The 14,761-nt window shown below is 44.4% G+C and overlaps 1 protein-coding gene across 1 annotated transcript in view; it reads right to left on the bottom strand.

Moving 5' to 3' along the window:
• Positions 1-3,516: 3,516 nt before the first annotated feature.
• Positions 3,517-14,761, bottom strand: part of LOC143285935 (uncharacterized) — a 74,046-nt gene continuing 62,801 nt past the window's right edge. Inside the window, exons 26-31 of the mRNA XM_076593388.1 lie at positions 13,349-13,498; positions 11,343-11,472; positions 8,843-8,930; positions 7,743-7,935; positions 5,986-6,062; positions 3,517-3,776 (exon numbers count right to left, since the gene is read on the bottom strand). Coding sequence (XP_076449503.1) covers positions 3,529-3,776; positions 5,986-6,062; positions 7,743-7,935; positions 8,843-8,930; positions 11,343-11,472; positions 13,349-13,498 — 886 coding nt within the window. The 3' untranslated portion in view covers positions 3,517-3,528. The remainder of the gene's footprint in view (positions 3,777-5,985; positions 6,063-7,742; positions 7,936-8,842; positions 8,931-11,342; positions 11,473-13,348; positions 13,499-14,761) is intronic.

Below are 14,761 nucleotides of genomic sequence, written 5' to 3'. Positions count from 1 at the left end.
CCTTCAAATTGTCATGATGAACAATCAATGTGGCAACAACACACACACACACATATATATATATATATATATCCCTAAACATCATACAAAACGCCCCAGCTACATGCGAAACAACACAGGCAAAACATGTCATATGAACACACTAACTGCTGTTGTGAAACTGACCTTTTGTTTCTTCCACTACCATGCCTCACACTCTCCTAAAATATGTAAAAATAGCGAAAAAAAAAATCAAACCCAAACCAGTATCTGTCAATGATCCATACCAAGACAAAAGAAAAATGATCTAAAAAAAATCAAGCTACCCAATATGAAAGACTTCTGTTCAAACTGTTGCAGATGCAGATATAAAAACAAATGCTTACATGATCAGTCTCTGAAAAAAACAAAACAAAAAACAACAACAACCCAAACACACACACACACAAAAAACAAACACACATCATACACATCTGAAAAAAAAAAAAGCAGACCAATATGATCAACAACCTACTGTGACCTCATACACCAGAAAAAAAAAAATCTTTTTCATATAAAAACACACTAACTAAAGTCTTGTCTGTGCTTGCCAGAAAAAGTGAAAACAAAATCAATCGCAGACATCTGAGAAAAGCAGACCAATACTGGTAACAAACTGTGACCATGTACATACAAAAATATCATTCATTAAAAAAAAAAAAAAAAAAAAAAAAAAAAAAAAAAGAATGTCTTGTCTGTGTTTGCCAGAAAAGCGAAAACAAAAATAAGTGGGACGAACCAGGGTGTGGCTGGGGGGTATGGGGGGGAATCTAAATGAGCGGCGTGGGAGTAATGCCACTGAAACGGTGCAGATGATGGGAAAAAAAAAAAAAAAAAAAAAAAAAAAAAGTGGGTTCATACCTTTTCTTTCCTGCTTTTCTGAGTTTCAAACACAACGTGATGACAATCCTTACAGTTTCTGGACACGTGATAAATGTCGTCTTTGTCTTCATAATGCCTCGAACAAAGGTGAGGCACTGCTAGTGGTGACCCATATTTCACACGGAGAAATCAGTTTTTAGGTTCAAGCTGTGCATTATAACATAATATGTTCTTTCTTTCTCTCTCTCTCTCCAACACACACACACACACACACACACACAGTGGCTTTACTGACAAAACAGATAGTAATGCCAGTCTTCCACAGCAGAAAGACAAGCCGTACATGTCAGTGAGTTACTTCGATCTTGAAGCAAGTAGCAACCCCCCCCCCACCCCCCCCCCGCCCCCCCAGCACCCCTTTTCCCTCCCCCCCCCCCAGAAATTTCTATACACACATCTTCACAACCTAAGCAGAGCAACTACACTTTCCTGAATAAACTATTTCAATCAGATCATCAAAGTAGTACGCCATGATCTCTTGGTTATCAGTCAGCCACTACTCTGGCATTGACAGGGTTGCTTAATGTAACGACAGCATCATCCAACAAAGTAACTAATTAAAACACCTTGACTGCCACAAAACGTGCATAGCGACGTCACTGATAACGTCATCAGAAAGAAGGGAAATAACTCTGGAAGGCTGAACATTCACACAGTTCATCTGGAGTGGTATATCTCCAGACTACTTTCTCAAGTTTAGGCTTATTGTTTCGGATATTGTTTTATAACTTGAAACACCAATTTCTCCCCAGTTTTTTTTACCCCCATGCACTGAAGGGGTTTTGAACTCAATCAGGGCGACTTCAGATCTTCACTGGTCTGCTTGCTATGTTGTTGAAGGACTGAGGTTATACGACTCACGGGATGTTGAATCGACAATATCTTTAATGATTGGAACCACTCATTTATGTTTGAACTGATAATATGTTAGATGACCGAAACCACTCACTGACATTGAACTGACAATAATGTTTAATGACTGAGACTACCCACTGACACTGAACTGACAATGTGTGTGTGTGTAATGATTGTTCATCTGTACCCCCACCACGATGGGCAATGGCCCATTTTTTTCAGGATTAAAGCATATCCCAAGTCCATGTCCGTATCACAATTCGTTTTCTTCCCAGCCACAGGTTGGTCAGTATCACTGTTCACTGCCCAGCTGACCACCCAGGGCCTCAACCTGCCAGGACTTAGGGGAAGAACAAGCAAACAAGACGCTCCCCTCCCCCACACCACCCACTACCCCCCCCCCCCCACCACACACACACGCCCTCCAAGCAATAAATAAAATTGGGTGAGTTCAGGGACATCCTTTGGTCAGTCTAATTTCTGTCTCATCGTCTCCAGCTGACATAAGAGAGAGAGAGAGAGAGAGAGAGTGAGAGAGAGTGAGTGTGTGAGAGAGAGAAAGAGAGAGAGCGAGATAGAGAGAGAGAGATAGAGAGAGAAAGATTGAGAGAAAGAGAAAGAGAGAGAGAGAGAGAAAGACAGATAGCATGAGAGATAGAGAAAGAGAGAGACACAGAGAGAGACAGTGAGAGAGAGACACAAAGAGAGTGAGACAGAGAGTGAGAGACAGAGTGAGAGACAGAGACAGTGAGAGAGAGAGACAGAGAAAGAGAGACAGTGAGAGACAGAGAGAGAGAGACAGACAGAGAGAGACAGAGACAGTGAGAGACCGAGAGAGAGACAGTGAGAGAGAGAGATAGTGGCAGAGAGAGGGAGAGACAGACAGAGAGAGAGAGAGAGAGTGAGAGACAGAAAGACCCATTCCTGACCAGCGACTAACTGCAACGCGAAGCCTGCAGAAACTCTCTGGGCATGGCAGATTGGGAAGGGATTAAGTACTTCTGGGAGGAGAGAGAGACAGAGAGAGAGGCAGTGAGTGAGAGAGACAGAGAGAGACAGAGAGAGCGAGGGGGAGGGACAAAAAAACGCAGCGACAGACAAGAGAAACAGAGAGACCCAGAGCTCTATGGGCATAACAGACTGGGAAATGGTGAAGTATTTCTGAGAGGAGAGACAGGCACAGAGACAGACATAGACAGAGAGACAGACAGAGAGAGACAGAGAGAAACAGAGAGAGACCCATCCCCTGACCAGTGACTAACTGCTGGGCGCAGCTTGGGAGGGGATGAAGTACTTCTGGGCACACAGAGAGAGACAGACAGAGACAGGGAGAGACAGACACAGACAGACAGAGACAGAGAGAAACAGAGAAAGAGACCCATCCCCGGACCAGTGACTAACTCTATGGGCACGACAATATGGTAAAGGATGAAGTACTTTTGGGCACAGAGAGAGAGAGAGAGAGAGGCAGAGACACCCCCACCTCCCCTGACCAAACCAGTGACCTAACTACTAGGCGCAGCCTGGAGCATCTCTCTGGGTACAACAGACTGCGAGGGGATGAAATACTTCCTGGGAAGCGAGAGATAAGCAGAGACACCCCTCCCCCCCTCGCCCCCCGACCAAACCAGTGACCTAACTACTAGGCGCAGCCTGGAGCATCTCTCTGGGCACCACAGACTGCGAGGGGATGAAGTACTTCCTGGGAAGCGAGAGATAAGCAGAGACACCCCCCCCCCCCGCCCCCCCTCACCCCCCGACCAAACCAGTGAACTAACTACTAGGCGCAGCCTGGAGCATCTCTCTGGGCACCACAGACTGCGAGGGGATGAAGTACTTCTGCGAGGACTTGAGGGTGATGAGGATGGGCTGGGAGTACATGGGGTCGTTGTCGTCGATGGGGCTGGGGAAGGGGTTGAGGTGCACGGCCTTCATGGGCAGGTTGATGCAGGGCACGAACCCCGTCAGCTGCCCCGGCGGGGGCTGCCTCCCCTTGCCCAGCATGTTGATCTGCTGGTAGTCTGCACACGCACACACGTGCACACACACGCGCGCGCACACACACACGCACACACACACGCACACAAACACACACACGCACACACACACACACACATGCATGCATGCACGCAGGCACTCACACACACACACACACAGCAACAAAGTGTCAGTGCCTCGCCATAGCATCCTCCTCATCCTCATCCTCATTGGTTTAAACAAGTCTTATTCATTCAATGCATGTCAATGCAGCAACTGTTTCAGTCTCACTCTCCAAAGGAGGCGTCACTGCATTCGGACAAATCCATACATGATACACCACATCTGCTAGGCAGGTACCTGACAGCAGCATAACCCAACACAACTGTCAGGTCCTGAAGGGTGCACGCATGTATATTTCATGTACATTTGTACCCATCTCAAGGCCCTGACTAAGCGTGTTGGGTTACGCTGCTGGTCAGGCATCTGCTTGGCAGATGTGGTGTAGCGTGTATGGATTTGTCCGAACGCAGTGACGCCTCCTTGAGCTACTGAAACTGAAACTGTACCCACCAGGATGAATAGCTTCTAAAGAGTTTCGCAAGAAGACAACACTTTTGTTGCCATGGAGTTTTTTTCAGTGCGCCAAAAGCGTGTTGCACCACATGGGGGCCTCGGGTTTATCGTTTCATCCAAAATGACCAGACGCTCAGTTTCATTTTCCAGTCAAACTTAGGAGAGAAAGGGTGAGAGCGGGATTCGAACCCACAACCCTCTAGGACACTGCACTGGCAGATGGGCGCCTTAACTCTCTCCATACGAACGGCGAAAGAGACGACGTTAACAGCGTTTCACCCCAATTACCACCATCAAAATATTGCAAGCGGAAGGCTCTTATACTGAAGAGGTGAATGTTGTCAAAGAATACCACAATTCTGACGACGGAAGCTAAAGGTTGGGTCACTGAGACACCAACTGGACATCCGAGGGGTCTGTGTTGAGGAGAAGAGAGGACTGGCCGTACTGAGTGAGTTAACCATTCTGCCACCTTCCTCATCCATGCAGCAACGAACATGACCTGCCGACAGCAGTGAAGTGATTAGCGTCATAGGGACCTTCTTCTTCTGCGTTAGTGGGCTGCAACTCCCACGTTCACTCACATATAGCGCGAGTGGGCTTTTTCGTGTATGACCGTTTTTACCCCGCCATGTTGGCAGCCATACTCCGCTTTCGGGGGTAGCGTCATAGACCAACGACTTGAAGAATGCTGGTTCGATCACCATGAAAGGTGGGTTTGTTTTTTTGTTTTTTTGGGGGGGGGGGCCGGGGGGGGAGGCGGGGGCCCATTGCCACCAGCTCCTACCCAGAGCTAACTGTGGCTTCGGGTTCAAACAGAAAGACTGGGACCACACAATACAGTCGAGGGTCGTCCACTTCATGGATGTGTCTTTTGTATTTGTATTTCTTTTTATCACAACAGATTTCTCTGTGTGAAATTTGGGCTGCTCTCCCCCAGGGAGAGCGCGTCGCTACACTACAGCACCACCCATTTTTGTTGTTGTTGTATTTTTCCTGCGTGCGGTTTTATTTGTTTTTCCTATCGAAGTGGATTTTTCTACAGAATTTTGCCAGGAACAACCATTTTGTTGCCGTGGGATCTTTTACGTGCGCTAAGTGAGGGGGAGAAAATATCGGCGGCTGAGCCGTGATTTCGGAACCCGCGCGCTCAGATTCTTTCGCCTCCTAGGCGGACGTGTTACCTCCTGGCCATCACTCCACTTTGGGAGTGTTACTCAAATTTCATGTTGTGTCTTTGGGAAAGGCACTTAGTTCTTGGAAGTGAGAGAATCTGAGCGTGCTGGTACGCATCACGGCTCGGCTTCCGATATTTTCTACCCCTCCACTAGACCTTGAGTGGTGGTCTGGACGCTAGTCATTCAGATGAGACGATAAACCGAGGTCCCGTGTGCAGCATGCGCTTAGCGCATGTAAAAGAACCCACAGCAACAAAAGGGTTGTTCCTGGCAAAATTCTGTATAAAAGTCCACTTCGATAGGAAAAACAAATCAAACTGCACGCAGGAAAAAATTAAAAAAAAAAGGGTGGCGCTGTTGTGTAGCGACGCGCTCTCCCTGGGGAGAGCAGCCCGAATTTCACACAGAGAAATCTGTTGTGATAAAAAAAAAAAGAAATACAAATACAAATACCGAAGGCTGTAAAAGGTTGATAGGACCTGCAGCCTTTTGAACTCACCGATGCTGAATCCTGCATCACGCGACTGTCGGCACTGGCTGGTGTGCATCTCTCCCAGACGAACCAACGCTGGTTTCCTGAAACATGTGAAAAAAAAAAATTAAAATAGTAACTGCTGGACCCAGAAAAGTTTTAGTTTCAGTTTCTCAAGGAGGCCGTCACTGCGTTCAAACAAATCCATACACGCTAAACCACATCTGCTAGGCAGAAGCCTAACTAGCAGCACGACCCGACACGCTTCGTCAGGCCTTGAGTGCATGTACACACACACACACACACACACACACACACACACACACACACACATATATATATATATATGCATATTTATACATGTGTACCTATTAGAGTGGAATTCTTCTAAAGAATTTTGCCAGAGGACAACATTCTCATTGCCATGGGTTCTTTTTCAGTGCGCCAAGTGCATGCTGCAAACGGGACCTGGGTTTATCGTTTCATCCAAATGACTATACACTCAGTTTGATTTTCCAGTCAAGCTTGGGGAGAAAGGGCGATAGCAAAATTCGAACCCAGACCCTCACGGACTCTCTGTATTGGCTGATGAGCGTCTCAACCATTCTGCCACCTTCCTCCTTAAGAAAAGCCAGCAGCGCCACGAATTCCAGGGCGGTCCCCATCCAAGGACTAACCAGGCCCGACGTTGCTTAACTTCGGTGATTGGATGAGAAGCGGTGAAAATTTGCAACGCCAAAGGTGGAGTGATGGTTTAGAGGTAACACCAAGGAAGCAAGAGAATCTGAGCGCACTGGTTCGAATCACGGCTCAGCCGCCTCTATTTTCTCCCCCTCCAACAGACCTTGAGTGGTGGTCTGGACGCTAGTCATTCGGATGTGTGTGTGTGTGTGTGTGTGTGTGTGTGTGTGTGTGTGTGTATATGTTAGCATGTATATCAGAGAAAGAAAAGCAGACGGACACACACACAGTGTTTTCTCTGGGTGTAAAGCCCAAACCTTACAACAACATTATTATCATCATTATTACTCCTCTTTTACAACGTCTCCACTGGCTCCCTGTAGCACATAGAATAAAGTACAAGATCAGCACTCTATGTTATAAATGTATTCACAAATCTGTCTCTTCCTATCTTTGTGGCTGCCTTCACCTCGCTCTCTACAATCGGCTTCGGATCCACTCTGTTTACGCACACCCGGATTCAAACACTCCACTGTTGGCCGCCGTTCTTTCTCTGTCTCTGGACCTTGCAATTGGAATGAACTTCCTCTTTCGCTTCGTCAGGTCTCCACACTCAGCTCTTTCCAAGTCAGGTCTTAAAACCCACCTCTTCCCAAAATAGCCTCCCTTCCCTGCCTCTTCCTTGTCTTCAGTTTCTCCAGTTTTAGAGTTATGCATGTGTGTGATTGACTGGTACGAAAGCGCTCTGATTTGTCTCTGCACAAGATTCAGCGCTATATAAATACTATTATTATTATTATTATTATCATTAGTAGTAGTAGAAGTAGTAGTGTAGAAGTAGTAGTAGTAGCAGCAGTATCATTATCATCACTACTATCCTTATTACTACTGGCAGTACCATCATTATCATCATCACCATCACAGACGCCTGACTCGCTGTGTCATTATCATCACTACTATCATTATTACTACTGGCAGTACCATCACTATCATCATCACCATCACAGACGCAAGACTCACTGTCTAATTATCATCACTACTATCATTATTACTACTGGCAGTACCATCACTATCATCATCACCATCACAGACGCCTGACTCACTGTGCGATCTTGGGCAGCACCAGCACTGTGTTCTTGGCCTGCACCACCTGCTCGTCCTGTGCCCCTCGCCGCAGGTTCTCTCCCCTGCGCAGGGCCTCCAGCTCCTTCTCCGTCATCATCTCGCAGAAGTAGTTCATGGCCTCGAAGTAGGTGGCGTGGTCTGCCAGTGCCATGTCCGGCCTGTCAATGGCGACTGGAACACCGCCATACATTTTTTTGTTTTATTTTTTTAATTCTATCGCTCTCTCTCTCTCTCTCTGGGTAATCGGTGCACATTCGTCCTAACGTCCTAATTCGCCGTATGCAAACTTGGTAAGTTAAGGTTAAGTTAGTACGTATTTTACATTTTGTTGTGGCTGAGTGATCACCATATTGTGTACTTTTGACCTCTTTCTATGGGCCGGAGGCCTGGAGATTAAAGTTTTGTTCTTGTTCTTGTTCTCTCTCTCTCTCTCTCTCTCCCTCTCTCTCTCTGCGAATGTTTCGTTGGATAGTTTAAACTGTCCCGTTTTGTTCAAGAAACAAAATTCCATTTTTACACTGGTTTGTCCAAGATATAAAGAGCTTATCGACAAATACGTACCTTCAAAAATTCTGTAAATAACCCATCAAGTTTTAAATTATCCGTTCTTGCTGCAAACAAAAACAGTACAGTCTTGAACAACTTGGCTATGTTCGTTCATAAAGCGTTACAAATGAGACGATCATCAACTTGTTAGTATGCTTTCACTAGTTTTGCTTAAGTGCCTCAATTGAGTGTTTGATTGGTGTTATTGTTTTCGTTGCCAAAATATTTTACTGGTCTGGAACCAACTGACAGCAAATGTAACAACTTAACCTCTCTCTCTCTGCATTCCGATTGTCTGACCCCCACTCCACCCCCATCATTATCATCATCACCATCATAATTATTATTATAATTATCATCATTCTTAACATTATCATTGGTATTATTATTATCATGATTATATATAGTTGTTGTTAGTACTAGCATTATCATTATCATCATCATTATTACGACTATTATTCTTAAAAAAAAAAAAAAAAAAAAAAATCAGTTTTAATCTAGAGGTCGTGTACCTTCAGTCAGAAGCACTCACATGTCATGGAGCCACGTGTGGATGGTCGGTTGTGGTCGCCTCCCCCAAGGGTGGTAACTGTGTCGCTGTCTGCCGGCATTGTGCTCCCCTGGGTCAGACACCAACAATGCGGGAACGCTTACACATCAGTTTGGTAGCCTTCGGAGCCACTCTGTTTACGCATACCCAGATTCAAACACTCGACTGTTGGCCGCCGTTCTTTCTCTGTCTCTGGACCTTGCAACTGGAATGAACTTCCTCTTTCGCTTCGTCAAGTCGCCACACTCAGCTCTTTCAAGTCTAGCCTTAAAACCCACCTCTTCCCAAAATAGCCTCCCTTCCCTGCCTCTTCATTGTCTTCAGTTTCTCCAGTTTTAGAGTTAAGCATGCGTGTGAATGACTGGTGCGAAAGCGCTTTTATTGGTCTCTGCACAAGATTCAGCGCTATATAAATACCATTATTATTATTATTATTAGTCTTCACGATGTTTCCTTTTTTCTTCTTTTCTTCCTTGCAAAGAAGGCTCTTTTCTTTCAAAAACATAAAGTTCATTATAATCAAAAGAAAATCATATCACAGACTGACGGAGTTATTACATAAGTATATGTACGTTCGTACATCCACACATACATATAGGCACAAGGATGAACAGACAGACTGACAGAAAGACAGACAGACAGACAGTACAAATGCACACAAGCACACATGACAGCACACACACACACACACACACACACACACACAGTTTGGCAGAGTCTAACCCTGACCATGGTTTAGCGGAAATAGAAAAGTAGGCTATCAGCCATCGCCCAAAAAGATTATCGTTCAACTTTTTTTTCTCCTATTCAACATACTTGCCATGGGTTGTTAATCATGAAATAACATCCCTAAAGAGTCAACTTTTTTTCCTATTCAGCATACTCGCCATGTGCTGTTTGTTTTGAAATAGTGTCACTAAAAAGTCAACTTTTTTTTCATTCAGCATACTTTTTTTTTTTCTTTCTTTTTTTTTTTTTTTTTGCTGCCCCATCATCTGCATCATTTCAGTGGCATTACTCCCACGCCGCTCATTTAGATTCCCCTATACACGGCCACACCCAGGTTCGTCCGTCACAGATCCACCGTCGGCAGTCCGCAGGGAACCATCGATGTCGCCAGGAGGCCACACACCAGAAGAGACCCTGCACTGCTGCTGAGTCACTTTGGTGGTGTTCAGTGGTCCCTGTTCTGTTTTAACGTACTTAGGACACCACCTACTAAGCCCCCTACTAACGACAATAATGGCTTAGTCGCGGAGCCATGTATATATGTATACATATACACACACACACACACACTGACACAAACATGTCAAACACGTACGGCACTCACTCAACAACACCTACTAAGCCCCCTACTAACGACAATAATGGCTAAGTCGCCATTCAGCATACTTGCTATGTGTTGTAAATCATGAAATAGCGCCACTGAAAAGTAAACCTTTTTCCCATTCAGCATACTAACCATGTGCTGTTAGTCATGAAATAGCGTCACTAAAGAGTCAACTTTTTTTTTCATACTGCGTACTCGTCATGTGGTAGTTAACCATGAAACAGCATCATTAAAGAGTCAATTTTTTTTTTTTTTTTTTTAAATTCAGCATACTTATAATACGTTGCTAGTAACAAAATATAAATTCCTGATAAGCCATCAATCCCCCAAAACAACAACAACAACAACAACTGACAACAACGCATGCAGCACCTGTCAAGCCACTGACGGCACACCCTCAGTTCGATCCCTGCTGCACCTGGTGGGTTAATTAAGGGTGGAGATGTTTCCAATCTGCCAGGCCAGCACAGGCACATTTTTCATTACCATAATCTTATAAAAAGTTTTATCTAAAAACAACAACAACAACAACAACAAAACAAAAACAAAACAAAAAACCCACACCAAAAGAAGACTAAAAGACTAAAATCTAGCAGATTTTTTTTTTCAAAGTTAATTTTCAAACAGACAAAAGGCAGTGACAAGTTCAGAAAAATAATCCATATAATAACAACAACAAAACAACAACAATACTGCCAAAAAAAACCAACAAAGCAAAACAAAAAAAAAAAAACAAACAAAAAACCAACCAACCAACCACCCAAATAAAAAACACCAAAATCCCACTGATCTGGTGTGTGATTGAACATCTAACCTGCATAAACAAACAAAAAACACCAACAAAAAAAAACCAAAACAAAAAAAACCCCAACCAACCAAACAAACAAACAAAAACAACAAAAGCACAAAACCCCATCAAAAGCCCTGTGTTCTGGGATGTGATTGAACCTCTACCCTGTGTAAACAACCAACCCCCCTCGCCTGCCCTCCCCCCCCCCCCCCCCCCCCAAAAAAAAAAGAAAAAAAAAAGAAAAGAAAAAAAAGAACCCACCCCCAACCACCCAAATAAAAAAAAACACCATCCAACATTCCCCCCTACCCCCCCTCCCCCCAACCCCCTTTGTTCTGAGATGTAATTGAAGCCCCTACCCTGCGTGACCCGGGGGCGATGGAGCCGCGGGGGGCCATGGACCCTCGGCGCACACGGCCGTGAAGGTTCTGTCCCTTCTGCAGTCGCTCCACAGCATCCTTGATGTGCAGCTTGTAGGACGTCATCCACCTGCAGGAAAGAGTGCAGGATGGTTTAACTCACTCCAGACCAAGGGACCCAATGGAGGTTTTAGATAGTTTTGAATTTTCGGAATGGCGCCTAATTTCCATTATGACGTTATGAGCTAAGAATATCTTAACTGACCTTTCCGCTCTCCACTGCGACCAGTAAATGCAGTGTGTATTGCTGTGCTCGCACGCGAAGGAGGAGAGTTATTTTTGGTGGTGACTGGTTAAGTTCACGTGAACAGTGCGTGTCAACAATGGCGTCTGACCCACTTTTGTCTCCGTCACAAGGCAGACAGCAGAATTAGAGGAAAGGGGCCCTATCATGGTAACGTTCTGCATGAATTAAGCAACAACAAACACCTACCCCACCTGTCGAGCCACTGACCAGTCCTTCTTGCAGTCGACTTCCTTCATGGATCAAAACAACAATGAACCAAACACACGCCTTTTTCTGGAGCCACTGACTGCACATTCTCTTGAAGTACTTGTAATCAGCATCTTCCATGAATTAAAACAACAAACAAACCAACCAACAAACACACACACAAACACCTGTCCCACCTGTTGAGCCACTGACTGTACAATATAATCATAATTATGAGTAATTATAATTTATAATAATTATAATTATGGTGTTTATAAGGCACAAAATCTTGATGAAATCAACTCTAAGTGCACGGAGAAAAAATGTAAGCACAAGCACACACACATACAAACAAACGCGCGCGCGCGCACACACACACACACACACACACACACACATTTCAAGACCTGCTGTACGGCTAAACAAAACTGTCAAAAGAGAGGAAAAATGGAAAAAAAAAAAGAGTTATGTACAAATATTTACATCTCAGGTTCCCACACCGAGTAGGTACAGGCTGCAGTGGGAGTGGTAGGCATCATGGACATGACTACTGGGAAGAAGAAAAGAGGTGAGTTTTAACTCACTCAGTACGGCCAGTCCTCACTTCTCCTCTACACAGACCCCTCGGTTGTCCAGTGGGTGTCTGAATGACCCAACATTTAGCTTCCGTCGTCAGAATTGTGGTATTCTTTGTCAACATTCACCTCTTCAGTATAAGAGCCTTCCGCTTGCAATATTTTGATGATGGTAACTAGGGTGAAACGCTGTTAACGTCATCTCTTTCGCTGTTCGTATGGAGAGAGTTAAGAGCAGTCTTGATAGAAGAGAAAGTAGGCAGTTGACAGACTGAGAGTGGAAGTTCGTTCCAGGAGAGTGGGCCAGAAACAGAGAAGGCACGCGGGCCAAAGGTACTGAGCTTGGTTACGTGGAATCCGGAAAGTGAGAGGATCAGAGGAAGAGCGGAGGGTGCGTGAGGGTTTGTAGATATTGAGTAGATTGGTCAGGTAGTCAGGGGCTGCATTGTTGAGGCACTTGTAACAAACGGTGTCAAGTTTATAGTGTATGCGTTTTGATACAGGAAGCCAGTGAAGTTGTGACAGAAGAGGGGAGATGTGGTCAGTCTTCTTCTTGAGTACAAGGCGCGCGGCATTGTTCTGAATGTGTTATAGGGTGTGAATAGAGGATTCATTCACACCACACAGGAGTGAAATTGCGGTAGTCGATACAAGACATAATGAAACAGAGGACAAGAAGTTTGACAGCTGCTTCGGCAGAAAGATGTTTTCTGATCAGGCTGATGCGACGAAGGTGGTAGTAGCAAGATTTGGCAGTTTGGGTAACAAAGTTAAAACATTCTCTTGAAGTCCTTGCAGTCACGATCTTCCATGAATTACAACAACAAACAAAAGTTAAAACATTCTCTTGAAGACCTTGCAGTCACGATCTTCCATGAATTACAACAACAAACAAACCAGCAAACACACACACACACACACACAAATGCCTGTCCCACCTGTCGAGCCACTGACTGCACATCCTCTTGAGGTCCTTCTTGCGGTCAGCGTCCTCCATGTTCCAGATGTCCCAGGAGTCCAGCTCCTTCTGCAGCTGTCGGTGAGGGTCCTGCAGCCCTATGGAGTTCAGGATGTCCAGCACTGTCGCTCTGTACACACACACACACACACACACACACACACACACACACACACACATGCACAATAAGACAGTTAATTCCTAAAGATGTAATTGATGACTTTTCTTCCAATATTTCACTAGCCACTGAAAAGATTTTGAATGATTATTCATTGCTTAGAATGTTTTCGGAAATTTTAAACTCCAGTCCAGTTGGTATCCTCCTTTGATGTGTTATAATTAATGTTGTGATTTATATTTACATTGTTGTAGGTTAATACTTGTCGATATGCATATACATATTCTCCTTCCCATGACAACTCATTCAATACACACCACGATCTCTTTAGACCTTTTTCTTATAATATACTTTTCCTCTGATACATAACATGAATACTTTTTTTACACTAATATTCACATGCATTCCCTTTCCTTTATCCACTTCTTTACTCCTTTCCGTCTAAAAAAACTTATAGTGAATAGACGTTAAACTGAAGATAAAACACATGCACAAACTCACACATGCACAAATATGCATGCATACCCATACGCACACATGCACACACAAACCCAATACACACAACAATAAAATATAATACAACACAACCTGATACATTGCAATACAATTCAACCTGACACGACATGACACAATACAATGTAATAAACTACAATAGCAATACAACACAATACAACACTCCACTCCACTACAATGCAATACAACACAATACAGCAGAACACAACAATATGACACAATACAACACAACAAACTACAGTACAATACATTACAATACGCTACAATACAACACACTTCAGTACAATACAATGCAATACAATACAACACACTACAGTACAATACAATACAATGCAACACAACACAACACAATACAATCCAACACAACACAATTCAATTCCATACGAAACGACACGACATGACACGATATGATATGATATGATACAACACAATACAATACACTACAACGACGGGCGCAATAAAGTGTTGGACTTTCAACCTGAGGGTCCCGGGTTCGAATCTCGGCAACGGCGCCTGGTAGAGAAAGGGCGGAGATTTTTCCAATCTCCCAGGTCAACATATGTGCAGGCCTGCTTAGTGCCCGAACCCCCTTCGTGTGTATAATATTATGGCAAGCAGAAGATCAAATACACATATTAAAGATCCCGTAATCCATGTCAACGTTCGGAGGGTTATGGAAACAAGAACATACCCAGCATGCACAACCCCGAAAACGGAGTATGGCTGCCTACATGGCGGGGGGGTTAAAAACGGTCATACACG

The sequence above is a fragment of the Babylonia areolata genome, chromosome 9 (genome assembly GCF_041734735.1).
Source record: "Babylonia areolata isolate BAREFJ2019XMU chromosome 9, ASM4173473v1, whole genome shotgun sequence".
Lineage (NCBI taxonomy): Eukaryota > Metazoa > Mollusca > Gastropoda > Neogastropoda > Buccinidae > Babylonia > Babylonia areolata.
This window is presented reverse-complemented; position numbering and strand designations above follow the sequence as displayed.